Genomic DNA, 27,199 nt, shown 5'->3' with positions numbered 1-27,199 from the left:
TTATTTCTTTTCTCTAGGAAGAATTAATTTTCTGAATTTTATTACAGAAGCTGAAAAGACAATCTACCAAGTACAAGGCAGACAAAACCTATCCCACAGCCGTGGCTGAGAGGCCCAAGAATATAAAGAAAAACAGATATAAGGATATCTTGCCCTGTAAGTTTCATTTCTCCCTATAAACTTGTACCATCTCCCAAATTCCATTTTCCCTATCTCTTTTTACCCATTGCTTGATGTTCTTAATTCTGGAACATGGCTTTGGCAAGTAAGTTAGTTTGTACTATTTACGACTACAAAAGAACATTCATTCACTCCCTCACTCACTCATTCACTCTTCAAACGCAAGCATCTACTATTCACAAAGTTAGTCCTTGCATTACAGTAAGCCTTCTTTATTAGACTATGTCTTTCTTTTGTATTATAGATGATCATAGCCGAGTAGAGCTGTCCCTGATAACTTCTGATGAGGATTCCAGTTACATCAATGCCAACTTCATTAAGGTACGCTCCATATTCCATATTCTCTAGATGCCTAAGAGGGGACGGGGGAATACCAGACGATGTTTCTTTAGGTACCTAAGCAAAAGGGAGGGAAATATACTAGGCAGGAAGAAAAGGATATTATTCGTAGTCATCCATGTAATTTCTGTTCCCCTTTAGGGAGTTTATGGACCCAAAGCTTACATTGCCACCCAGGGACCTTTGCCTACAACTACCCTGGACTTCTGGAGGATGATTTGGGAATACAGCGTCCTGGTAAGAGCAGAGTTACTTTTGTTACTATATTGTCTAGTTTTTAGGGATAAAAAGGGTAGAGAGTCAGAATACGTGACTGAGGTTCACTATGTATTAAAATTAGTGCATTTCTGGTCAGTTTCTAGAATTTTGGTAGTTGGGCACCTCTTAGTCAAAATCACGATGTCACCCTTGTTCAAGGAAGTGAAAGTTCTCATCTTGTGAGGCTCATTTGTTAATAAGAATTTACTGATTTGAACAGAGAAAAGGGAAGTGAGGGCAGAGAGAAGGACGGATAAGAGCAACAGTGTATAATTCATCAAGATATCTCTTTTGGTTAAAAAATCAAAACAAAACAGAAAAAATAATTAACACTCTCTGACCCCGGGACCCACGTATTAACTGCTCTTTCTAACTATATCGATGTTTAAGTTTCTATTTGTTTCATCCCCCCAGATCATTGTGATGGCATGCATGGAGTTCGAAATGGGAAAGGTGAGTTCGTTCTAATATACATAAAGGTAAAGTAAAAAAGAAAAAGAAGGGGAAATTGGTAGCAGAACTTTCTTTAAATGTAACTAGTTAAAAATTATGCCCATCTTGCTAGTATTGAGTTTGGGAATGCCAAATGACTCTCAAGGCTTTTTCTGTTTTTATGCCTAAGGAGCCCTTTTGTCTATTTTCCTGGTAGACTCTATGTTTTCAAGTAAAAATAAGGTATGCATTTCCAAGTGACAGTTCATCTTCCCATTTTTATTAATCAGCCATCTTTAACTGCCACTCAGGGCTTCTAAGTCTGTGCTGTCTGACATGGCATCACCAGCCACGTGGCCATTGAACACTCGAAATATGGCTAGTGAGACTGAGGGACCCAATTATTTTATTTTAATGAATTTAAATTTAAAAACATTTAATTTCATTATTGGAAAACTTTAAGTATGTTTGGAACAACTTGGATATGTGAATCCTTTTCAACTATAAATTTCATGAAATCTAAATGACAATAAAATATTTCCAATGAAAATTTAGCATATTGATTGAGAAATGCTACAAATATTAAAAACACTGGATTTTGAATACTTAGTTTAAAGTGTCAAATGTCTAATGACTGTTTTATATCAATCACATGTTGAAAAATTTTTTGATATGTTGGCTAAGTAAGACATATTTTCAAATTAATTTCACTTTTTAAATTTTTTATGTGGCTATTAGAAAATTTTAAATTACGTATGTAGTTCACATTATATTTCTATTGAACAGCACCCTTTGAAACTACTGCCATTCTGAGTTGATACAATTCCAGTTAAAACCAAGGGAGCTTGGTGTTTCAGTTAGCTTGTGCAGCTTTTAGTACATGTACGATTTCTGTTAATCTTTTTGAAATACCGAAAGTATCAGATCCCTGTTTCTACTTTTTCAGAGTTCTAGGAAGTCTATAATTTATATATCCTTTAATGTTTGTTTTCCCACCCTTGGAGATTCCAGACCATGAGGTTGGGGTATTAGAAGTTTCTAACCCGAGGTGAAGGACACAGAGCTGAATTTGCCTCTGAATAAGGGAGTGGTTTTGTTACCAGAAGAGATTAGAATATATGGAGGGAAATCATTATATTCTGCTTTGTGCGACAGAAAAAGTGTGAGCGCTACTGGGCTGAGCCAGGCGAGTCGCAACTGCAACTTGGCCCTTTCTCCATATCCTGTGTAAGTATTGTCTATTTCCTGGACCTACTTTATAGAGAGTAGTCTTTGAATCTTAGTCTCCGAAATAACTAATATTTTAATTGACTTCTTAGGAAGCTGAAAATGGGAAATCTGATTACATAATCAGGACTCTAAAGGTCAAGTTCAACAGTGTAAGTATAGAACAGGAGCGGTAAACTCAAAAGCCTACAAAGATCAGGCAGGTAAATATATAGGTATGTGACTCAACATGAGCATAAGACAGTGGGGACTGGTGGGGCCTTTGATGTTCTGGAAAAATCTTCACATTCAGAAGAGACCTTTTGTGTAATCTGTGCTCCCTAATCTATTCCATGCCATGGCACCCATAGAAAATAACATTTGTAGGGTGAATAGATGCTGTACAGTAAATAGAGGCCAGGAATCACATTGAGAGCTCAGGCTGCCCAGTCTCTCAAAGGCAGAAGGATTTAATATATCAGCATGCCTGTGACCCATTTGAAGTTTTTCAGTTGGGAAGCTCTGGTTTGGACTGTCTTCATATCTACCTCCTCTAGTGAGTGGGGCAGACAGGGAAAAGCCAGTAGTAAGTGACCTGAAATCACTTTTAATTGTTCTTAGAAGGCATGTGATCACCAGAGGTCTTATAGGGAAGAAAGCAGCATAAATTTCAAAAAGGATGTAGATGCTACTTAGAAAGTCAGAGTAATCTCGTGGTAGAATGAGTTGGAGTCCTAACCTTGAACTCTGCTCTTATTTTGGCTATTTTTCTTATAGGAAACCCGAACTATCTATCAGTTTCATTACAAGAATTGGCCAGACCATGACGTGCCTTCATCTATAGACCCTATACTTGAGCTCATCTGGGATGTGCGTTGTTACCAAGAGGACGACAGTGTTCCCATATGCATTCACTGCAGGTGCGATGCTGTTGTGTGAACCTTCCGCCCAGAATGAGCCAAATGTCCCTGTCTGGCCAGGATTCATGCTTTAACTGAAGGAAGACTAACTTTGTTGGAAATTAAGGTGGTAGGAGCACATAGGATGCAGGCTCCTGATCCTCACCTCACTTTTTCCCAGTTGATCGGAAAGGAATGAAGCTCAGAAATGAGAGCGATTGAAAGGAAAAGGTCCACAGCAGAAACAAAGCATGATAAATTCAACCCGAACATTAAATTAACATTTTTCTGATAAGTTACAGCTCAAGAGACACTTGCTGTGAGAAGTTGCCTAGGACCTATCCTGAGGTTCAGTGTGGCATGTGGCAATTTGCAAACATGCTCTGGGAAATGGTAGGGTTTAGCAAGTTTCAGTGCCTCCAGGTTTCCTTTTCCTCAGATCTGCTGGTGAAATTTTCCAGCTACTGTCAATGATCCAGTATCTGCAACTGTACATGCCACTACTGTGATCTTTCATTTCAGTGCCGGCTGTGGAAGGACTGGTGTTATCTGTGCTATTGATTATACGTGGATGTTGCTAAAAGATGGGGTGAGTTTCTCTTCGTAGACACTTTCCATTTGTTTGCCCAGCTACTTTCAGACTTAGGAATCATTTGGTTCTTCAAAACACTTATCTCTACAATTCATCTTTTCTAGAATATTTACTTGTAGACCTGCTGTGTTGGATGATTAAATTAGTTCCTATTTTTTGTGGTTCTCAAAATGTGGTCCCCAGACAAGTAGCATCAGCATCCCCTGAGGGCTTGTTAAAAATGCAAAATCTGGGGCCCCACCCGAGATGGATTGGAGCAGAAACTCTGGAGGTTGGGCCCAGCAAACTCTTCAGGTGCTGTTGATGATGCATGGTGTCGTTTGAGGACCACTGTCCTAAGTTACATAGTCACCCTTCCTTTATCCAAACTGCATTAGTAGATGGACTCAATTTACCACAGTCAAACTTTGTGTTCTAGTCTATACATGAATAAGAAATGGGTAGTTTAAGATATGGGCTTCAGCCCTATCTGCCAACTTCTTTTATTTTGTAAAACTCATACTTGCTCATCTCCTGAGCATTCTCCCTCATATTTTTAACTTCAGACATTTGATCACCCTATGTGAAATCATTCTGAAGACCTTCTTTATGTTTTCTAGGGAAAACAGCAGGCTATAAATCATGGTGTGATGATGAGAGTCCTCTTTAGTTTTAAAAATATACCCATTTTCTAATATTGCCTCATGTTAGGAGAGCAGATATCATGAAAGTAACAAGACTATGAGAAAGTGGCAATAATTTATTAACAAAAATAGGAACAAAGGAGTAAAATATTTTTTTCTTTTTCTTTTTTGATAGATAATTCCTGAGAACTTCAGTGTTTTTAGTTTGATCCAGGAAATGCGAACACAGAGACCTTCATTAGTTCAAACTCAGGTATGGACTATGGTGAATGGATCATATCATTGTCTGAGTCTAGCTCCATCTCTCTGTTTAATAGTAAGGCATCCAAACACAGCTGACTGCTTAGCTAAAACACCAATTTACTATCAAGTGTGTCAGTCCATCCCCATTTCCTCTAACTCTGAATGTCCCAATATTTTTCTGTATCCCTTGCCCTGGGTCAAATTCCTTTAATTCCGTAATTTTACCATCTAGAAAATATTAAGAAACCAAATAGTATTTCTTACAAAAGATGTAGAAAAAAAATGCAACGAGCTGTTTGACTTATAAGAAATAAATACCTAGGTCAGGTTAACTTGAATTTTGCAGTAGTAATTCACTTCTGAAACCATAGAAAATCAGAGATAGTTTCTACTTCAGGAGGTGGTAACAGAATCTGGAGCATGCACTCTCTATGCTCATTTGTAGAAATAATGAAAAATGAAAGTAAAACCAACCATAATCCTATCACCTAGACGTAGCCACTGTTATTATTTTTCTATGGTCTCTTCTGGTCCTTATTGTATGCATACTTTAAAGAAACATAATATGTATCGTAATATTTTAACCCATCTCAGATTCCTCACACTTGTTCCCTCTATTAGGTAAGGCTCTTCCCATTTTTTCTCTCCTCTCCAGCTCAAGTTGTCCCTCCTGTGTAAAACACTCTCAGCCCAAATCTCTCACTTTCTACAATATTAATTTCACCCGTATTTCCTCACCAATAATTTTAACCGTAATTCTAAATGGTCTCCATCATTCAGTCATCAAACATTTATTGATATTATGTAACAGGTACTTTTATATAATTTATTAGAACTACTTTTTACTGCTTAAATAGCAAGACCCTAACATGTTTAAAGCACTTACAAATGAACTTGCACATAAGTTTAGAGGTAAAATAATCGACAATGACAGCTCAAATATTTTTATCTAGAAGTCATGAATTGAGGGGAAAAAAGGAAGAGGTATTATAATATGAACCTTCTGTTTGGCCCACACAGGTTTTCCACTAATAGCTAGTGGAAAAAATAATTTTTTTCTTATGTTAACTGTAGGTGTTTTTCTATATTCAACCTGTGAGGGGGAAAGTTTATGTGAAATGAAAGCATTGGCTGGTTTAGTGCCGTCAGACTTAAATGAAGGCTGATTCATGTCAATGTATAAAGACTCTAGAAAGTATGCAACCTAGTTTTATAATATTAAGTTGTAATACTGAATCAATAAACAAAACCACACCCCAGTTCATAAAAAGTCCATCTCAGGTCTATTTTTAAGAGTTAGAAGACAGCTGAAACAACTTGAAATTACCTTTCACATTTTGGTATTATCAATGACTAGCTGAACAAATATCTTATCAGTTGCAGCTGCATTTTCTGACACTAATCAGGAAATAGCACAGTAACCAGTTGAGTGCTTCCTGTGCAACTTTTCTCTGATTTAAAAAAGTTGTAGAGTGTACCAATGGCTGTGTTGGGTGACATAGACTCTACATTGTTCTCCTGTTAATATTATGTTTGGGAAAAGTTGTGCTTTATTTGTATACAATTATGTAAAGTATCAGGAAAAATCCTGAATAGGCCCATTCAGATAAAAAGTAGTTCAAAATCAAGTGCTGGAAATTATTTCTGAATGACTTTGGACAAATTGTCTATAAACAGGGATAATAACCTAGCTTGTTTATAGATCAATTATGAGGGTCAAATTAAATAATACATATCAAAACCGTCTATCACCTATCAACCACAATCTACCTTTCTCCAGAAGAGGTGAAGATGGCTTTAAAAAAAAATGCATCTAGTATGAAATAAAAATTTTAAAATGTAAGCAAGGAAAACAGAGGGGATGATGTGGAGGGAAAAATAAGTAAGAAAGTGGGGTTAGAACATAAAAAATATGCTGCAGGGTAGATCAAGTATTTAGCTGTTTCTAGCAGCCTAGAAGGGCTTTGAAATCTAAAATGGGCTATACAAATGTAAGGCACTGTAATTAAACTAATGTTGATGGTCTTTTCAGGTCTGCTATCCTCAAATTTGATATTGACATGGTTCATATTCTTGAAATCTAGTTCTGTAATTCACCAAGCTTTTTGTTTGTTGTTTTCTTTTGTTCTGGTTTGTGACACTGCTCAGGAACAGTATGAACTGGTCTACAAAGCTGTAGTAGAACTGTTTAAGAGACAGTTGGATGTTATCATGGATAAACATTCTGGAGCAGAGGTAAACTTTAAACTTGATATTTTGTCAATTTTTTAAAAAATATTTGATTTTGGTGAAGGGATCTCAGATTAATTACAGGACTTAGATGATTGTTTATCATCACAACTAAATCGGAGTGTCAGGTGTGCATGGGGTGCATGGCTGGCAAATCTTCTGTGGAAAAGGGCAAATTAATTGACGTATTTTAATTTAGAAAATTCATCTTCTGGTTAACCTATTGCATACAATTTTTAGCTAAATTTAGAAACAATAGAAGTAAGTGAAAGGACAAGCATATATTCTTTTCCCATGTTTTAGGGAGTTGTGCGGCGAATTAGAAATGAGAGAGACAATCGCAAAGTGAAATTATCATTGAGTATGGATATAATTTTTCAGGTTACTCTAGCCTCATTTTGATTGCATATGTGTCATTAAAATTTGAGAATATTTTAGAATAGCCAAAGGTTTTAGATATAAAACAAGTATGATTTAATCAAATTCCAATTAAAAAATATTGAGTATTCTAGGAAACGCTATTTTGATCTCATCACAAAAATTGATAAGTCAAGTACTTACTGTGTAATCACAAAGAATTAGGTTTTGAACAAACCTTAAGAAGACAAAACTTATTGATTTATCTCCCAGGGTATATGTAATATGCACATATTAATTTAATTTTTAATATTTTGGATTATTAATCTGAAAATATACACTGAGGACCTACTATTTTCCCAGCATTAGGAATACAAAGTATATAAGCGATGACCTTGATCATAATTCTTACAAGTTGATGATAAAGCATGGAGAGGAAGAGAAAGAGAGAAAAACTATTGAGGCTAGTTTTTAAGCAATCTTATAGTTAATGTCAACTCCAAGGAGCAACAATATGGTGGAAGATCATGGAAATAAAAGTATAGTTGCCAGACAATGTCACTTACATCTTATTTGTGCCTATTTCATTGGCTAGTACCCTCTGAACAAGGTTAAATAGTAGAAGTCATGTGATCTAATTGTAATGGGAAGAGTCTTATGTTTCACTAAAGTGTGATGACTTGATCGGAGATATTCATTTTTTAATTGTTTAAAGAAAGTATTCATTGATTTCTAGTTTATTAAGAATTTTTTCAGAAAGAATGTTTATTTCTGTCAATTGTATATTTTTGCATTTGTGGAATGGGCACATGGATTCTCTCTTTTAACCTATTAATACAGTCATATCATTGGATTTGTTAATATCAACCATCCCTGTACTCATAGAAGAAACTCTTCTTGAACAAAGAACATTCTTTTAATGCATTGCTGGAGTATGTAGGCTAATATTTTATTTAGGTTCCAGGAAATATCAATACTCAAATTTAGCACAGTAGCAGCGCCATGGCTTCTGACGGTTGGGTTGTTTGGAATGAGTCCTTCATCAGTAAATGATAACATGAGAACATGGTTCAGACTCCTGCAGAGGAAACTGGTTGAAGTCAGCCAAGGAGAATTTCTGTTTCTGGGAAGATTAAATAGACATACTTTTCTCTATTCTTCCCAGTAAGTACAACTAGAAAACCTGGACATTATATATCAACAAATATAAGAAGACAGATTAGCTAGGGACCTTGAGATCTAAGGAAAGACATGATAGTGACTTCCTTGGGTTTTCCTTTGCCTCATATATCCCAGACTTGAAACCGAAAAATCCAACAGGTTGGAAATGCCAATGGTGCAGACAAGAGAAGACCCAACATGAGACCCCATGTTCTCTGTAGCCAAAGGACCAGAAAAGGGGCAGCCCAGCAAGACACAAAACTTTTAGATAATAATCACTCTACTCCAGTCAACACCAATGGCCTCAACCCAACCTATGCCAGCAAAGGCTGAGAGGAAGCCTAGACTGCCACCCTCATAAGGCTGTAATAAAGTGCTGAGGTGGTGTCGGAGGAGGTCAGGTAGAGAGCTAGGAATTTCATCCCCTCGGGCCTGCAATGGGGTTTTCTTGTGGTGCCAGTGGAGACAACATGGGGAGCCGAGGCTTCCATTTGGCAGTAATGTGGCACCACAATGCCTCCTCACTGAAGTAGGGTCAGAAGAGGGCTAGTGGAGAACTTTCCCCATAATCCAGTAGTAATGAGGCCACCCCCACCACGGTGTCAGAGCCAAAATGGGAGCCTTTCCTATGGTGTCTCCCCTTGAGTGTCAACAGAGGTTGAGTGGGGAGACTGGTGGAGGTGGAATCTGCCTGGTGGTAACAAGGCAGCAATGCAGCAGTAGCACCCCCTTTCTCCCATTAGAATGGAGTGAAAAACAAACACACATACAAACAAACAACAGCCAAAAGAGATTTAACTAAGATCTAGAGCCTATTATTTCAAACCAAATGAATAAAAGACAATCAATAGATGACAACACTGAGATGACAAAAATATTAGAATTATCTGATGTATTTTAAATCAGCCATGATAAAAATGCTTCATTGAAAAATTTGCAAACATATATAAAACAAACGTGAAAAATGAAAGGCTCAAAAAAGAAACAGAAGGTGTGAAAAACTGAATGGAAATCTTAGAGCTGAAAAATATAGTAACTGAAACAATATATCTCAGTAGATGGGCTCAACAACAGAATACAGTGTACAGAAGAAAGAACGAATGAACTGGAAGACAGAACAATAGAAATCACTTAATCTGAACAGAAGAAATAAAATGGACTGAAAAAAAAAAATAGAACCTCAGGGTTCTATTTTCTATAAAAGAAAAAAAACACCTAGCATTTGTGTCACTGAAGTCCAAGAAGCAGAGGAGAAAAAAGACAAAGCTAAAAAAGTACTGAAAGATTCATCATAATTAAACATCTGAAAACCGAAGAGAAAAATGATAGGAAACAGCCAGAGAAAAATGATCTTAACTGTAGGAGGAAAACAGTTAGAATGATGGTGGATATGTCATCAGAAATCACGGAGGCCAGAAAGAAGTAGCATAAAATTTTTTAAGGGCTGAAAGAAAAGAACTCTCAACCCAGAATCCTACACCCAGTGAAAATATCCTTCAGAAATGAAGTGGAAACAAGACATTCTCAGATGAAGAAAAACTAAGAGAATTTGTCACCAGTAGACCTACCTTAAAAAAATGGCAAAGGAAGTTTCCTAAACAGAAAGGAAATGATAACAGAAGAACATGGTAAGCAAAAACAGGGGTAGACGTAATAGGTTTTCCTTCTCTTGAATTTTCTAAATTGTTTGATGATTGAAGCAAAAATGTCTAATGTGGTTTTAAATGTTAGAGGAAAGATTTGAGACAATTATATTATAAGCAGGAAGGGTTAGGAATGTAAAGAAAAGTAAGGTTCTGTACTTGAACTAGTAAAATGATAACACCTATAGACTGGTAAGTTATGTATCTGTAATGTAATACCCAGAGCCACAACTACAAAAGCTGTATACAAAGACATACCCTAAAAAAACACTAAACATGAATCAAGATGAAATTCTAAAAAATGCAGGAAAGAGAAAAAGGCAGGAAAAAGAAAAGTGAAGTGAGAAACAGAGAGAATAAACAGAAAACAAAAAATAAAATGGCAGACTTAAGCCCTGACATAATAATTACACTAAATGTAACTAGTATAACTATATCAATTAACAGACAGATTGGCAGTATATTAAAAATATTAAAAGATTGGAAAAAATGTATCTTGTAAACATGGAAGGCAAGAGTAGCTATATTAATATCAGATAAGGTAGACTTCAGAGCAAAGAAAATTATCACAGACATTATATAATGATAAAAGAGTTAATCCACCAATAAAATATAGCAATCCTAAGTGCGTGTGGACCAAAATGAGCTAGCTGCAAGATATGTGAAGCAAAAACTGATCGAACTGAAAGGAGAAAAAAACAAATCCACAGTTATAGTTGGAGACCTCAATATCCCTCTCTTAACAACTGACAATAAAACACAGCAGAAAATAAGCAGGAATATAGAACTCAACACCATCAATCAACAGGATCGAATTGATAATTATAGAACACTCCATCCAACAACACAAGGATATACATTCTTTTCAAGTGCTGATGGACCATATACCAAGATGGACCGTATCATGAGCCATTAAACAATCTGAAAAATTTAAAAGAATTAAAATTATGTAAATGTATTCTCTGACCACAATAGAGTCAAACTAATAGTCAATAACAGAAAGATAACAGGAAAAAGATCCAAAGACTTGGAAACTAAACCATACTCTTCTAAAAATCCATTGAATCAAAGAGGAAGTTTCAAGGGAAAGTTTAAAAACACATAGACTCAGCCATCAAAAAAATGAAATCTTAACATTTGCAACAACATAGATGGACCTAGAGGATATTATGCTAAGTGAAATAGTCAGAGAAAGACAAATAACATATTATCTCACTTGAACAAAATAAATGAACAAACAAAACAGAAACAGATTCATAGATACAGAGAACAAACTGATGGCTGCCAGATGGGAGCGGGGTTAAGGATCTGGGTGATAAAGGTGAAGGGATTAAGAAGGATAAATTAGTAGTTACAAAATAGTCACGGGGATGTGACATGCAGCATTAGAAGGTATAGTCAACGATATTGTAATAACTATGTATAGTACCAGGTGGGTAGTAGACTAACCGGGGTGGAGGGGGTCACTTCATAAATTATATAAATGTCTAACTACTATGCTGTATATCTGAAACAAACATAAAATAATACGGAATATCAACTCTAAAAAATAATAAAAATATAATATATAATAGTTAAATAAAATAACACATTGAACTGAATACAAATGAAAATACATGTTGAAATTTGTGGGATGGAGCTACAGCCATGCTGACAGGGAAGTTTATAGCACTGTAAATGCGTACATTGGAAAATAGTAAGTCTCAAATCAATAATGCGAGCTCCCATTTTAATAATCTAGGAAAAAGAAAAGAGCAAAGCAAACCCAGAGAAAACAGAAGGAAGGAAACAATAAAGAGCAGAAATCAATGAAATTGAACATAGAAAACAATAACCTGAAAAATCAAGCCAAATAGCTGGTTCTTTCAAAAGATCAATTAAATTTACAAACCTCTAGGAAGCCTACTAAATAAAAAAAAAAAAAAAAAGAAGATAAAAATTACCAATATCAAGAATGAAATAGGAGATATCTCTATATGCCTGCAGCTATCAAAAGGATTATAAAGGATTATAGTATGAACAATTTATGAACAATTCAAACGCATGTAAATTTCACCAGTTAGAATGGATTGCTTCCTCAAAAAACAACCACAGCTCACTTAACATGAAATAGATCATTTGAATATCCCTGTAACTGAAACTTCTAAAAAAGAAATCTCTAGGCCCACATAGTTTCACATAAAGAATTCTACCAAAAGTTTAAGGAAGTATTAACACAATTTTATTCAATCTGTATCAGAAAGTGGAAGAGGGAGAGATACTTCCTCATTAATATTTTACCATTTTAACCACTTTTAAGTGTACAATGTAGTAGCATTAAGTAGCTTCACAACGTGTGTGACCATCTCTATTTATTTCTAGAAATTTTTTGTTGTCCAAAACAGAAACTCTCCATGTCCCCTACTGCGACCCCTAGTAACTTCGATCTACTTTCTGTCTCTATGAATTTGCCTATTCTAGGTGCATCATAGGAGTGGAGTCATATACTATATATTCTTCTATATCTGGCTTATTTCATATAGCATAATGTTTTCAAGGTTCATTCTTTTTGTAGCGTATCAGAATTTTATTCCTTTTTGTGGCTGTTAATAGACTCTTGCTTATTTCTCTTGAAGATTCAAGCAAAGTATTCCGTTCCTGAGCAAAATCCCAGTCTAGAAGCACACGCTTATTCTCCTAATTTACCAAGAAAGTGAGTATAATTTTTAAAAATCTAAATGTTGTCTAATTGTGTCTAGGAGGCATATCTCATGCTTACGACTCATTGTGATGCTGGGAAAAAGAAGAGGCCTTTTTGGGGTACTGTATCATTATTTTATTTTTGTTTCAACAGCATAAAAGAAGCAAACAAGATGAACCGAGAGGGCGAACAAAGGATAAAGATGAAAAATGCAGAAACGTCTTCCTTTGACCTTAGGACTTCTGAAATAAGTGAAAAGGAAGCGTTAGTTTTGCACCCTGCTAAACAGAACAGTTCTTTTGAGTTTTTGGAGCTAAATTGTAGTTGTAACCAAAATGCCAACATAAGCACTGCGTGGGAGAAAAAGGCGTGCCCAGTAGTTGGTGGGCCACTCCAGAAGCATCAAAGTTTGGACTTGAGCTCCGTTTTGTTTGGATCATGTCCAAAGTCTAAACCTGTAAATGCAGCAGGAAGACTTTTCAATTCGAAGGGGCCAATAATGCGGACCAAATCAACTCCCTTTGAATTGTTACAACAGACAGACACCAAGGAGTTGGACAGCAAGGAAGATTTTTCTTATTTGGAAACCCAACTGAACAATTCTTATCTTGAGCAGGCTCAAAACACGATGCATGTTTCCTCTGCAGAACTGAATTATTCACTGCCATATGACTCGAAGCAGCAAACGTGTAATGCATCTAATGCAAAGCAGTGTGACTCTAGTGCTTTTAATGTACATTCTTACATGTCTTTAGTAGAAGATCCTTATTTTCCACCGTCATCTCCAAGTTGTGCTGGTTCTAAGATGTCTCTTGATTTACCAGAGAAACAAAATGGAACTGTGTTACCTTGTTCTTTGTTGCCAACATCCTCTATAACCCCTCGTTACGATTCACGTGATTCTTTATCACTGAATCCTCCAAACAATTTCCCCCCCACACTGAGCCAAGAGACAGCAGTAGTGGGTAAGTTATTTTTAAAAGTTCATATGGCATTTTAGATTTCACTTTGTTTCTGTAGATAATTTGGTTTCTTCTCACCCTCCCCTTGTTTTCCTCTGCTTCTTTCTCCTTCCTTTTTCTCCTCAAAGAAATAAATTTAGGAATGTTTTAAAGATGTGACAAGTCGGAAATAGCAAAAACGAATAGGTAACATTCCATGATCTGTGATCCATCATCTATGCCAACAGGAGTGCTTCTGAAGAAGGCAGTGCTCATTCCTAGAAATGTATATAGAAGGTCCATAATTTACCCTTGAACACAGAAGCAACGTCCAAAAGAACATAAAGATTTGATCAACAGAGCCACGTGGTCACTCAGAATTTTTATTGCGCAACCATGTGGCTATACTGGGTTGAACAGATTGCTAAGAATGGAATTCTCTTCCTGCATGAGGTGGAAGAGAACAGAATTTCCTCTTGCCCTTTTATAATAACTTAGTAGGTGAGAATATGTGCTCAGTATTCTGTGTGGGATTTTAAGTATTTTTGCACCTTTACTTTCATACTTTATCTCCTTTATAATTCTGAAATTTTGCATATTAGGCGTATTGTTTTGTTTTACTGCGTGGTTTGAAAGTGGAAGTAAATATCCTGTTAGAGGTGACGATAATAATTTGATGTGGAAGAAGATGAAAGAAAGCAAAGAGCGAGTTTAACTCTTTTAGATATGTCATCAGAAAATTATAAAGAATATTCTACCTAAATAGGAAATAAAGAGAGCTTTTGCTCTATAACATTATTGTATGGTTTCTTAATAGATTTGAGCTTTGTTAAATTTTTTTTAATCTGGATATAGTTCCTCTTTTGATTAGAGTATTTGATATACTTTGATCTTGTTTTATAATTTGGTGGAATTTTATTTTTCTAGATGCCTATAATATTGTAAACTTCTCTGAGTATCAACATCATTAGAAGAGAAATCCTTATCTTCAGGGATTGTAGCAACATTGACATGTGTGCCATCTGGTGGAAGTTTCTTGTAATAGCATAAAATTTTTCTATTAAAATTCTATTTCTATAGAAATATAGAAAACCCTGTTGCACTACTGTTGTGTAAAAAACAAAAAACACCTATATTTTTTATGCTTGTAGAATATAGAAGTATTAAAATCTTTATGATTTTATCTAATCTGTAACTGAATCTTTGGCATGTCTAATGCTTTATGATGCTATATTGTATATTCTATGTCAATCAAAAGGAATGAATTATGTGGAAAATAATCCAAAGCTTCCCAAATTAATATAATGTTTTGTATTATATTAACTGATACTCAGTGACTCAATCAAAATACTTTTGGGCTTTAGAAAGAATTAATACATTTTGAATAAGCAAAAACCTCCTGGGTTTGCAACTTAAGAGAGAGAATTTATTTTACTTTTCCTTAAGTGAACAGATACCAGTTTAAATATTGTAATGAGGCTTGATGGAATTTACATCAAGATTAGACTCTAAGACAATTTTTTTAATTTTTCTAATTAAAAATTGTAATTATATTTCTGCCATTTTGCATAGCAACTTCTCCAAGGATAGATGATGAAATCCCCCCTCCACTTCCTGAACGGACACCTGAATCTTTTATTGTGGTAGAGGAAGCTGGTGAGTACAGTTGAGTATAGTAAGTGTTAAAATAAGGTGTGGATTAACAAGATTACTTCTCAAGTCCTTTCAGTGTTCTGTGTGCTGTCGCTGAGTAACATTTGCTTTCTAAAGAAATTATACACTGCTAAGATTTGGACCATATTTACTTTCTTGCAGGAGAATTCCCACTGAGTGTTCCCGAATCTTTATCTTCAGCTGTGAGGGCAAAAATTGGAACATCCCTAGAATGGAGCGGAACATCTGAATCAAACAAACCTGATCACTCTATAAGACTTAGGCCAACCAAGGTCAATAACATTTTTTTCTGATTTTACTCATTTGGAATCAACAAACTATAGTCCTACTAGGCAGGACCATTTTTAATACCTATTATTCAACAAATAGTAGTTAGATAACTACATATAAAACAACACACTAGAGGATGTGGGGCATAAAAAGATGAGTAAGACACAATTATTGCCCTTAAGAAACTTAGAACTCTAGCAGTAGAGGTATAAGATGTGTACAGAAGTCTTTATTTTTGTCTATTTATTATAACGAGGCAAATATGATCAGTGCCATGTGAAAGATAAGAGATTCGAAAGTATGGGAGATACCTTCAGGTTAGAAGCAATCAAGGAAGACTTGGTAAAAGTGGAAACATTTGAGCTGATTCTTTTAGGATAGTTAAAGCAAATATAAATGTTTCATAAGTAGATAGCTTGTTAACAATGGTCATTTGGTTGGTTGTATTGTGTTAGCTGTAATAACATTATAGAGAGTAATTTTTTGAATGATACATATCCATATTATTTAAGATAAACCTTTTAAAATAATGTTTCCTGCTTCTGGAAGAAAAATCTATGCTTTCAATGATGTTATGCCTTTATATATTCTATATTTATATATTCTATATGAACCAACTATCTTAAAATTTCAGAGATCAGAAAAGTAATTAACTAAACAAACATTTAAATATGCCTACAAATGCAATGCTGGTAGGGAAATATACTCTGCTTTTTTAATTACAGTTTTAATTTACTAGTAATTATTTTTATTATTGTTAATAATATGCTACATGTAATGGTCTTCATCTTAACAACTCCAGAAGCAAAGAACAATCACTCCTTTTCCAAAGTCAAGAAGTAATTTTAATTTCAACAATTTACCTAATTTTCAGGGAGAAGTTCTGAATAGAAAGGAAATAGATCAAAAGAGAATCAATTTAGGACCAACTGCCATGACATATAAAAATCATTCTAAGAGTTGATACCTTTTCATAATTCAGCATACTTATAAATTAGGAAAAATAGGGTTAACATTTCATAACTATCTCTATAGGTATATGAAATATAATTTTAAAATGCTACTTATTGCTTTGAGTTTGTAAATTTGTGTACATATTCTTCTTTCACTTTTCCTTTCTTTTTTTTTTTTTTAGAGTGTCAAAATCCGGAGTCTCAAATCAGGTAAAAAAGAATTCCTTTGGCTTTAGATGACATTTAGTCCCAAGAATTTGTACTGTAAGAATGGTTCGTTAAGTTTAGAGTAATTTACCTCAGGAGATGGCATAGTTCCCATAATAGCTTTCACTATTTATTGATTTATTTCTGATTTTCCCAGGCTAAGAGTTTTGTCTTGTCAAGGGCAAGGTGAAGAGAGGAATTTAGAATTCTGCTGTTTGATAGATAACCCTTTAAAAAATTATTTCAGGTAGAATCTCTTAGAACTTTGCAGCAGTTCCATTCTATAGGTTTTATCATTGTTAAGAATGTGATTCTAAAAAACTATTTCTGGCCACTTAGATCTTTAATTTGCTTTCCTTCTCCATTACTTTCCCGAGCTTTGCTTGTTTTATATATTGAATAACAACATCAACAGCTAAGATTTATTGGGCACTGACAAGCACTTTACATACACTATAACAGGTGGTAGTTGTCCTTAACATATTTATTCATAGCAATATATTAGTCACTTAACATAATCATATTATGTGTAAATAGGTAGTATAATATAGAGGTTAAAAACCATGGGATTTTGGAGTCACATAGACTTTAATTCAAAGTCCCAGACTACAAATAATTATCCAAATGCATAATCTTGGTTAAATTATATTCTTTATCAATTGTCAAAAATAAGCTCTCATTAAATGGTACCTATTATAATTTTTATCAGATATTTATTAAATAAGCATTTCCTAAGTGCATTTTCTAAGTGAGTTCTGTGTATCTTATATAGTGTCAGAATAGGAGGATATATAAGAAAGTATACTGCTTAATGCTTACGTTCAAATTAGGTAGACAAAATTTATACTTCCTTAGAACCATTCATCTTTGTGGCACTGATTATAATCACTAAGAGTCTGGAAAAAAAAGGAAGGTATCACTGTAGTGATTAGGAAAGGCTTCATGGAGTAGAAGAAAAAAATTTGAGAATATGGATAGGCAGAGGAAAAAGAAGAGAATTTCTGGAGTAGGGACTCAAAGGTAGAACTAAGCATGATGAGCACAGAGAAATGTGGATAGGTTAATTTAATTGCAGTAGAGGTTCTCTTTTGGGAAATATGGAAAGTAAGTTGGGATAGATACAACGTGGGGAGATTCTGAAGGACTCAAAGCTAGGCAGATGAAATATCCAGAACAGGCAAATCTATATATCGAGAAAGCAGATTTGTACTGCTTTCAGTCTAATCTGAAGGGACTGGAGAGTGACTGTGAAACGAGTGTGGACTTTCCTTTTATGGTGATGAAAATGTTTGCAATTAGATAGTAGTGATGGTTGCACAGCACTGTGAATGTACTAAATGTCATTAATGGCACATTTTCTCATGTGTATTTTATCACACACACATACACACACACAGAGGCAGAAGAATTTAGATTTGATGCAGTAAATCATAAGCATTGCCATGCTCTTCATCGGGGGAGTACAAGATGAAATGGTATTTTAAGAAGGTATTTGGCTGAGTATTGTTAATTGAAAGCTGGTTTTAGTTTTCAGAATACTTCTAACAGCACACTGGAAGATGATAAGCTACTTAGCATAGTTATCAAGTATTTATTGCCTACTATAGGCTAGTTATTGTATTAGGTACTGGAATCAAGCATCGTATCTTACTTTATTTTTGCATACTACCCAGCATGTAAGGAGTAAAAAGAAAACGTGCTTTACAGACAAATACTAAGGCCTAAAAAGCAAAGACCAAAGACAGGTGAAACTCTAGCACTTCACTGTATTTTCATTTTCAAAGGACATTAATATAGTATATAATTATACTCAGTACTGGATAAGAAGCCTATGTCGATAGAACACCATCTGTATCTTCAAGACTTATATCATGGGAAAATGGCTTCATTATTTAAAATCCTTTATTATAGAAAATTTCAAACCTACCATAATAGCATTACCACAACAGTAAAAATTAACAATAATTCCTTAAGATTATCTAATATTTGGACTTTGTTCAATTTTCTCAAATTGTATCTAAAATGTCTTTTTACAGCTATTTACTTGAATCTGGATTCAAAGACGACCTTTGCATTTGGTTTATATGTTTCTTAATTATTTTCAAATTTGTAGCAGTTCTCCTTCCTTTTTATATTTTTCATGCCATTTATTTATTGATGAGAGTGAACCATCAGTCCTAAAGATTGCTAATGCTCTGGATTTGGCTCTTTGTATCCTCATGGTTTTATTTACCATGTTCCTCTATCCCCAGGATTCTCTGTAAAATGGTAGATAGAACTAGAAGCTTGATCAAATTCGGGTTCAATTTCTTTAGGAGAATACTTTTGTAAGTGAACTACAAGTCTGTGGTGAATCCGAGGCTCATTGGCTAAAGAGCTAGAAGAACAAAGTTCTTGAGGTATTGGTCCTCATTCAAATAATTTTTTATTTGGTTCTTTTAGGTTAATGTTGAAAAATTGTAAAAATTGTACACAACCAAAAAGAGGTCTTCACTTAGGACTTTAACATGATGGATTCTTTTTTTTGCTGTGCTGTGTACTCTTCTTATCACAGATCTACATCAAGATCGCTCTTCTCCACCACCTCCGCTCCCAGAAAGGACCCGAGAATCTTTCTTTCTAGCAGATGAAGATTGTAAGTGGCAGTACTGTCTCTCAAAAAAGTTATAAAACCGAGACTGTTAAAAGTTTAACGATAAAGTAGGACTTAAATGAAAAAGGTACAAAGAATGATTAAATAAGATAAAAATAATACATTAAAAAAACCCATAATATATTATAAAAATAATGCATAAAAAAGACAAGCTAAGAATTATTGAATGTATACCTATATATAACCTAAAGGCTTAAGAAGCTATGTAACAAAACACCTTTTTTTTTAAGGTATGCAGGCTCAACCTATAGAGACTTATTCTACTAGCTGTCCTAACACCATGGAAAATACAACATCTTCAAAACAGACATTGAAGACTCCTGGAAAATGTTTCACAAGGAGTAAGGTAAAAAAGATAGGAGTTTATCGAAACATTCAGAGGCTTTCTATTACTGAAAGTGTCCTCATCTCCCTGACTCCCTTGAAAAGGCTGCCAGCATTCAAAAGGAAAATTAGATTAACTCTCTTTTACTAAAATTGATTGTTGGTCTCACGACAACCCAAACAAAAATAAGGAAACTGAAAAGAAGAAGAATACAATTTAGTTTAAAATATACCAGATAAAACCAGCAACTTTTCCTGATATTCGGATTGCTCTATTTCTAAATACGCAGTGTGATTCTCACATGGGTGGGAAAAACAAGGTAAAATCAAATGGAGACTTTGCTCTGAGTTAAAAACGGCAAGATGGAAAAATGGTTTTGTGCATTTCAATGGCTATTTTTAGGGAAATTAATCCTTTTGACTAAAGTCGATATTTCTACTTGATCGAAGTATTTTAGATTTCATAAGAAAAACTAACAGTTTTCTTTCTTCATTTTTGTAGAGTTTGAAAATTTTGAGAAACATGAAAAAGAGTAAGTTTCTTTACACTTAGTTTTTAGAATATACATATCACTTTCATAATTATGTAATTTTTCCTTATGCGACCACTCTGTGAAAAAGTTGATATTATTCCTAAACAGAGCCTCGCTGGGGTCCTACGGATCATAATAGTCACCCCCAAAGCTTGTTCTGCCAGACTCCTCAGTGGTGGTATTGGCTAGGGAGTAAGGGGTGGAGGTTAGTTTCTGTTTGATAGCCAGAAATAATAGTATGATGTTTGGCACTTTCTACCCATCCTAAGATGCTATCATCCATATTGTATTATTTAAATTTCCCTTCAGTCTAACCTCAGATGTATTTTCTTTGAAAACAGTCACAGCAAAGCATATTGTGAAACAAATGTGTTGATTTAATGAAATAAGCAAAGTATTGACACGTTTCCATTTTTACCAAGTATTATAAGCAATAGTAAGTCTGTTGCTTACTATTTCTGCTATGTTGTAATGAAAACAAACCCCAAAGACTCCTAAAACTGTGGGAAACTGATTATTTTAGAAATCCTGTTTACAACTACAAAATATATAAAACATAGTGATATACTTTTTACAAATTTGATCCATTTGATCCAAGGACCAAAAGGCTGGTATTATCTGGAGGGACAAAAAACGCTGAGGAAACTTGATTTTAGGTCTTATCTCAGTGAGAAGGTTTATTTATAGCTGAGTCTTACTCTGTTCTCTAAGTTTTCACTCTATCTTCCCATCCGTAAGCGTGTGCTCATCTGCTTTCATTGCCACACTTGATCTCTGAAGTCAACTGATTTCTCACCTTGATGGCTAAAGTATGATTGGAAAATATACTCTTTCCTCTAAAGCCAATCAAAAGGGAATTTCAACATCTCAAGAGCAAATTATAGTATAAAACAGTAGAATTAAACAGCTAAAAGCAAAGAAATGAGTGACTCGAATAGCCAACCAAAGACTGGTTTAATCAACTTAGCTTATGAAACACCTAGGTTTTCATAAACAAAAACAAAACTTTCTCTAGTTCCAGCACTGTCTTGGGGATATCAAATAAAGACAGAAATTTCAGATAGATGTAGGTTTGCATAGATTCTAGATACGGGACTCTCTGAGACTCAGAGTAAGAACTCCCAGGTCATTCACTAAATCTAAGCTAATTTCTATTCCTCAGCTGCCTTTGTCCTCTGGTTTTTTGTCCTTAAATGAAGAACAATTACCTGGCTCCAAAACTGATCTTGAAGCTTTAGACTTATCCGCCTGCACTTGCATATGTGTCCTCTTCCCCTCCCAGGTGGTTCAGGACTCCTGAATTCCACGTGTCCTCCCTTTAGCTGGATCTCTTACTGGTTAAAGCTGGTCCTACTTTTTATGAAATTAGGATTCTTCATCTTTGGTTTTCAGCTAGCATCAAAGCCTATTGTCTGTTTGTCTGTCTGTCTCCATTCATTCATTCATTCATTCATCCATTCATTCACTCATTCAATATTCACTGAGTGCCTACTATGTACCAGGCACTCTACAAGGCATTGAGTATATGATGCTGAGGAGAACAGATACTGGACTCTGCCTTTGTGGAACTTAAGTCTAGTGAGATATTCAGACATTAAACAAGTAAATTCACAAATACATATAGGGACCTAGTTTAGAATGCACAACCTAGGAAGCCCTGACACATGCAGGAGCAGCCAACCAGGAGAGGAATGGGCAGAAGTGTACTCCAGATAGAGAGAATAGCATATAAAGAAGCTCTGGGGTGTGAGTGTGGTGTGTTATAGGAACTCAAGGCCGTCAGAACTGCAGGATATTAAGAGAAGTAAAGTGTTGCTGAAAAGATGGTGAAGATGGGAAGGAGGTAATTAGATCCTTATGGGTCATGTTAATGACCCAAGGGGAGGTCACAGAAAAATTTTAGGCAGAGATGTTAAATGATCTGGTTTTTAAAAAGATCATTCTGGCTGCTGTATGGAGAATGAATTATAGGGTCACAAGAGTCAAAACTGTCAACCATCATGCCTGATGCCTGCTTTTGGTGGAAATTTTTTATTGCTCAGAAATCCTTCAGTTGCAAAACCCAACTTAAGCTAGTGTAAACAGACAAGAGAAATTTGTTGGCCTGTAACCAAGAGTCCCAATGATGTAATCAGGACCTAATCTCTCATTCCATATCTCCCAGCTTTGTTTCATTCTGTGTTAGCTCACTTGTAGGCTAGTTTTTACCATATGGTTTCAGGCTTATGATGGAAAAAATTGAGCTCTTTCCTGGTGGCTTAAGCAATAGTCTGATGCCTAGTGTTGATTGGGCCTGATTGCCTTGGTTAAATTCATTGGCCTGTCCCTGAACCAATTACTGCCAGTGTATTCAATGCTCCGATTAAGCAGGACAGTGTCATACCTAATATTTAACAATCGCTACATGTGGACACTGACCAATAAGGAATGAGATCAGACCTAAACAACTGGTGTCAACATGGCAAAGCCATAGTCTACGGGTAGAATCAGCTCTACCAGAAGTGTGGGAGCTGAAAATTGGTGAGGGGTGATTTCCTAAAGGAAAATTCAAGTACTATTAATTAATGAATGCTGGGCAGGTAAAATAAAAGTGTCTATGACAAACTGCCAGTATGTAAAATAGCAGTGTGTGTGTGTGTGTGTGTGTGTGTACACACATACATATATATTCCAAATCTTTGTCTCCTGATGCAAAAAACCAATATTCTTTTTGGGACAATTGTTTTCTGTCTGAGGGATGTATGTAACTCTCAGCTCATATGCAGTAGAAAATGACTGATATCTCTTGAACTTTCTCACCTTCACCCACTTCTTATTCATGTCATATCATCAGTGCCCAATGCTTGGCATATAGTAGGTATTCAAGAAATAAATATGTATTTTAACTGAATCTGATTGAAATTCAGTATGTACTCTAGTGATTCATACTCAAGTACCTCCAGGAACGGGGAAGTGTTTCTAGAATCCTGGCATTAGATATGTGTGTACAAACATATGCAGTCCTCATACTGCATTCTGAAAATGTTGAAAACAAAACAAAAAAGGCAACTATTTGATAATTTCTCCCCAATTATGTGCTGTTTCTTAGAAAGTTTATACAGACCTGAAATTATCTTTTTTCACAGCTAGACAGTGTTCCTGCAAAATGCAGGTTGTGTTTTCGCTGGATTGTTTTCAAAATTGGGCAGAAACTGATACATGAATATATATTAAGGTGCTGGGAAACAAAATATATTTTAAGCATACCTATAAGTAGCTAAAATAGCAAAACAATGAAACATAATGCTTTTGGGAGATTCTAGGTCTAACTAGAATCATCTATAATGGGAAAAAAGTAGACTGGAAAGCGAAGAAGGATATTATAGGAGTAGAGGATAGTGTAAGAAGAAAATCATAGACTTGCCATAGATGAACAAAAGTGGAGACAAATATTTAAAAGTGTACTATGAGTGGTAATAGTGCAAAGTAAGGTGAAGTCGAAAGCCAAAAAAGTTGATTCACAATATACTGCCTCTTATTCCTGAATCCTTTGGTGATTCTCTTTAGTGCTGGGCTTTACTATACAACCTGTTTTAAAGGAAAAGAAACCCTTCAAAAAATACACATATGAAAATGAGTAGATTATAGTGTCAATCCAATTGTAAGCATCAACATTTTGTTACATTTGATAGTGACGTATTTATTTGGGAGTATTAATTACTTTGGAGGAAATGTTTGATCTCAATGTTATGTGTTCTGATAAAGCGATCTGAGTTTGTCTTCATTCTTTCCCTTACATTTCTTCTTTTGATTCTAGGTATCTGTAATTCTTCCTCACCAAACAAGCCTCCAGACTCTGCTCAGTCAAATAACTCCAGCCCTTTATTGAATTTCGGTATGTGTGTTATTTCCCAGCAGAATTAAAAAAAAAGTTTATCTAAATTATTAATTTACAGTAGAAGAGGTACAAGTTTAAATATGATTTGAGGTCGCATGTACAGGTTCCTATATTTATATTCTTTTCCATGCAATTTATATTTTTGAGCTCAGCTACCTCTTAACATTTAACATAGGACTGTGTATTCTATTACATAGAATTGCCTAGCATATGTGGAAAATAAAGCTAGGTAACCAAATGATTATGTTGGCATGTAGTAAATGAATGTGATTAGCCAAAGAAAAAATTCTGAGGTTCAATAATACTCCAGTTCAAGCAGTTATTAAAAAATATAGAAGTGTGATTAAAAATATCCCCAGCAGTTGCTACTATCTTGTATAACTCATTCAATAGTAGGAGCTAAAGCACAGTTTAAAGGAACAATTTGTCCAATTAATCCTAACTATAAGCTATAAACTTAAAATAATAATTCACTATTATTTTAAGCATTCAATTGTTCTACGTGCCATAAATTCATGATACTATTTAAAGTGGTATCATGTATACTATAATTTTTTGTAATAAGTATAGCAATTAATGTAAGACATTATGACTAAAAATTATTCACTAAAAAGCAGACTCCTGAAAGCGTTTGGGGTACCCCACCCTGAGAACTACTGTGTGTCTGTGGTGGTGTCCTTATCTGCATGGTCAAAACTGGCTTGCCACCATATCCAGATTGCAGGCGAGGAACACATGGAAGAGGTGTAGCCTCCTCTTCTGGTCTTAGGCACGGGCCTGGAGCAACGTTAGGTCAGCTCACATTCTCTTGACCAAAACTTAGACATGTGCTACGTCTAGTTGCAAGCGAGACTGTGAAATGTAACAACACTGGGCAGACAATTGCACTTAGACTATTCTATTCCTGAAGAAGCAAGGAAAGATTCGGGTAGACGGGTAGCAGTCTCTGCCATGCCTGGATTAGGATCCTTATCTCACCTTGGCAAAGTATTTAGACTCTCTGGATCTGTTCCTTGGGCTGTACAATTTTATTTGGATTACATTAACATAAGGTTTAAAATGTTATATAATTTATAATTTCCTAATATATAGTTAGGAAAAAAGTTATAACTAGAAAACATAAGTTATTTTTATGAAATCATTTAGTTAAAAATACTTATATAGAATATTTTATAACCTATGAAAACAGCAAATTTTGCCTTGAGCACAAATGTCCCCTGCTTCCTTCTTTTCTCTCAATCAATGATATTACTTGAGTAACTCATGGCCCACCTAACTTTACAACAGTCTGTGATCTATTCTGAGGATAAAATATGAGCCGCCTCCATGTTATTTCTTCTCAAAGTTAAACATTTTACCTACTTAAAAGCACCACTTTTTCATTGGCTCTCTCTTAAAAAGGAAGCAACATAAATTGTAAGGAGATTTTAATCAAAAAAGTATTTAAATCTGAATGAAAAAAAATTAGTGGCTTATAAACATTTAAATTTTTCTTGAATTAGCCTATATGCAAAAAAAGGTAGCTCACTACTGTTCTAAACTATTGAGATTTGATGGGTGAAAAAGACTGACTGTACGTATTCCTCAAATTGCAGATACTTAGTCCTTGCGTATTATGTTCTATTCTTAGTCTGGTTGGGTTCCAATCAGGCTATCTGGACTGAATGGGTGATTTTGTGACTATTGTGGGAAACTATTTAACCTAAAATATTTTTTCTTTTTTTACCACTCAGAGGAATAAAATGTGCCTGAACTAGGTTGTATGCCCCTCCCCCATTTTTTTTTTTTTTTTTTACCATCACATTTAATAAATTTTAGTGAGTTTGTTTTTATCTTCTTTTCCTCCTTTTCTTCCAGTTCTGGTATAGTTTTTTGGGGGGTTCAGACGTAAGCAACACTTGAGTTAGTTACTACTATGTGCCAGGCATTGTGCTGGATGCTTTAACAAATACCTTATCTGATGCTTTCATCAATTCTGCAAAGTATGTAATATAATATTGTAAGATGATGAAATTAAAGGTATAGGATTATCTTCGAGTTTTCCTTTCTCTGTTTTCCTTTTGTTATTTCAAATCTTTTATTGCTCAATTTGAACTCCTAAAGTTTCTAAGTGTAGGAGTACCTGGAAAATATACCTCCATCAAAGAAAGGGGAAGTCCTATATTGCTGAAGTGATAAAGAACCAATGTCATCAACCTTCACATATTTTGAAAGTACCCAGAAATAGCCTTCATTGGTTGTGCAAAATTTCCTCATCCTTTTTCTTTGGGCCAGGTCGGGGAGGAGTGTTTGAGGGAGAGATGTAAATGATTAACTACATACTTAGTTTTTCAGGATTGTTTATTACTTTATTTTTTTCTAAGCTTTTCAAACATAATCTCTTAGTAAATTGAGGGCTTTCTGGGTTGAAGCAGCAACATAACTAGATTTAATACAATAATTTTATAAAGTACTATTATTTCAAAAGTGCTTATTTTTCTGAAATCGAAATTTGCCAATTCTGAAATGCAAATAGAATTCACAGCGAGTTATCACCTCACACCTGTTATAATGGCCATTGTCAAAAAACAAAAGCCAAGTGTTAGAGAAGCTGTGGAGAAAGGAGAACCCTTGTGCACTGTTGGTGGAGATGTAAAGTTGTGCAGCCATTATAGAAAACTGTATAGAAGTTCCTCAAAAAATTAAAAATAGAATTACCGTATGATCCAGCAATCCCACTTCTGGGTATATATCCGAAAGAAATGAAATCATTATCTCAGAAGAGATAACTGCACCTCACGTTCATTGCAGCATTATTTGCAATAGCCAAGACAGAGAAACAACCTAAGTGTCCATTGACAGATGAATGGATAAAGAAAATGGATAAAGAAAAGTTATATATGTAAATATTATTCAGCCATAAAAAAGAAGGAATCTTGTCTTTTG

At 34.9% G+C, this 27,199-nt stretch overlaps 1 protein-coding gene across 3 annotated transcripts in view; it reads left to right on the top strand.

Annotated features, from left to right (window-relative positions):
- Positions 1 to 27,199, top strand: part of PTPN22 (protein tyrosine phosphatase, non-receptor type 22) — a 47,729-nt gene that overhangs the window by 18,412 nt on the left and 2,118 nt on the right. For 2 of the 3 annotated variants that reach the window (XM_025052208.1, XM_006919654.3), the window contains 19 exons: positions 48 to 156; positions 425 to 501; positions 661 to 756; positions 1,192 to 1,230; positions 2,365 to 2,436; positions 2,529 to 2,588; positions 3,193 to 3,335; positions 3,837 to 3,903; positions 4,705 to 4,782; positions 6,921 to 7,007; positions 12,778 to 12,854; positions 12,996 to 13,807; positions 15,356 to 15,439; positions 15,599 to 15,729; positions 16,863 to 16,890; positions 19,442 to 19,522; positions 19,771 to 19,886; positions 20,367 to 20,397; positions 24,194 to 24,271. In XM_025052208.1, coding sequence (XP_024907976.1) covers positions 48 to 156; positions 425 to 501; positions 661 to 756; positions 1,192 to 1,230; positions 2,365 to 2,436; positions 2,529 to 2,588; positions 3,193 to 3,335; positions 3,837 to 3,903; positions 4,705 to 4,782; positions 6,921 to 7,007; positions 12,778 to 12,854; positions 12,996 to 13,807; positions 15,356 to 15,439; positions 15,599 to 15,729; positions 16,863 to 16,890; positions 19,442 to 19,522; positions 19,771 to 19,886; positions 20,367 to 20,397; positions 24,194 to 24,271 — 2,266 coding nt within the window. The remainder of the gene's footprint in view (positions 1 to 47; positions 157 to 424; positions 502 to 660; positions 757 to 1,191; positions 1,231 to 2,364; positions 2,437 to 2,528; positions 2,589 to 3,192; positions 3,336 to 3,836; positions 3,904 to 4,704; positions 4,783 to 6,920; positions 7,008 to 12,777; positions 12,855 to 12,995; positions 13,808 to 15,355; positions 15,440 to 15,598; positions 15,730 to 16,862; positions 16,891 to 19,441; positions 19,523 to 19,770; positions 19,887 to 20,366; positions 20,398 to 24,193; positions 24,272 to 27,199) is intronic. The other variant, XM_025052209.1, reaches the window with a different exon arrangement.

Source organism: Pteropus alecto, unplaced genomic scaffold, assembly GCF_000325575.1.
Source record: "Pteropus alecto unplaced genomic scaffold, ASM32557v1 scaffold106, whole genome shotgun sequence".
NCBI classification, from domain to species: Eukaryota; Metazoa; Chordata; class Mammalia; order Chiroptera; family Pteropodidae; genus Pteropus; species Pteropus alecto.
The sequence above is the reverse complement of the archived record's forward strand: the minus strand, read 5'-3'. Positions and strand labels throughout refer to the sequence as shown.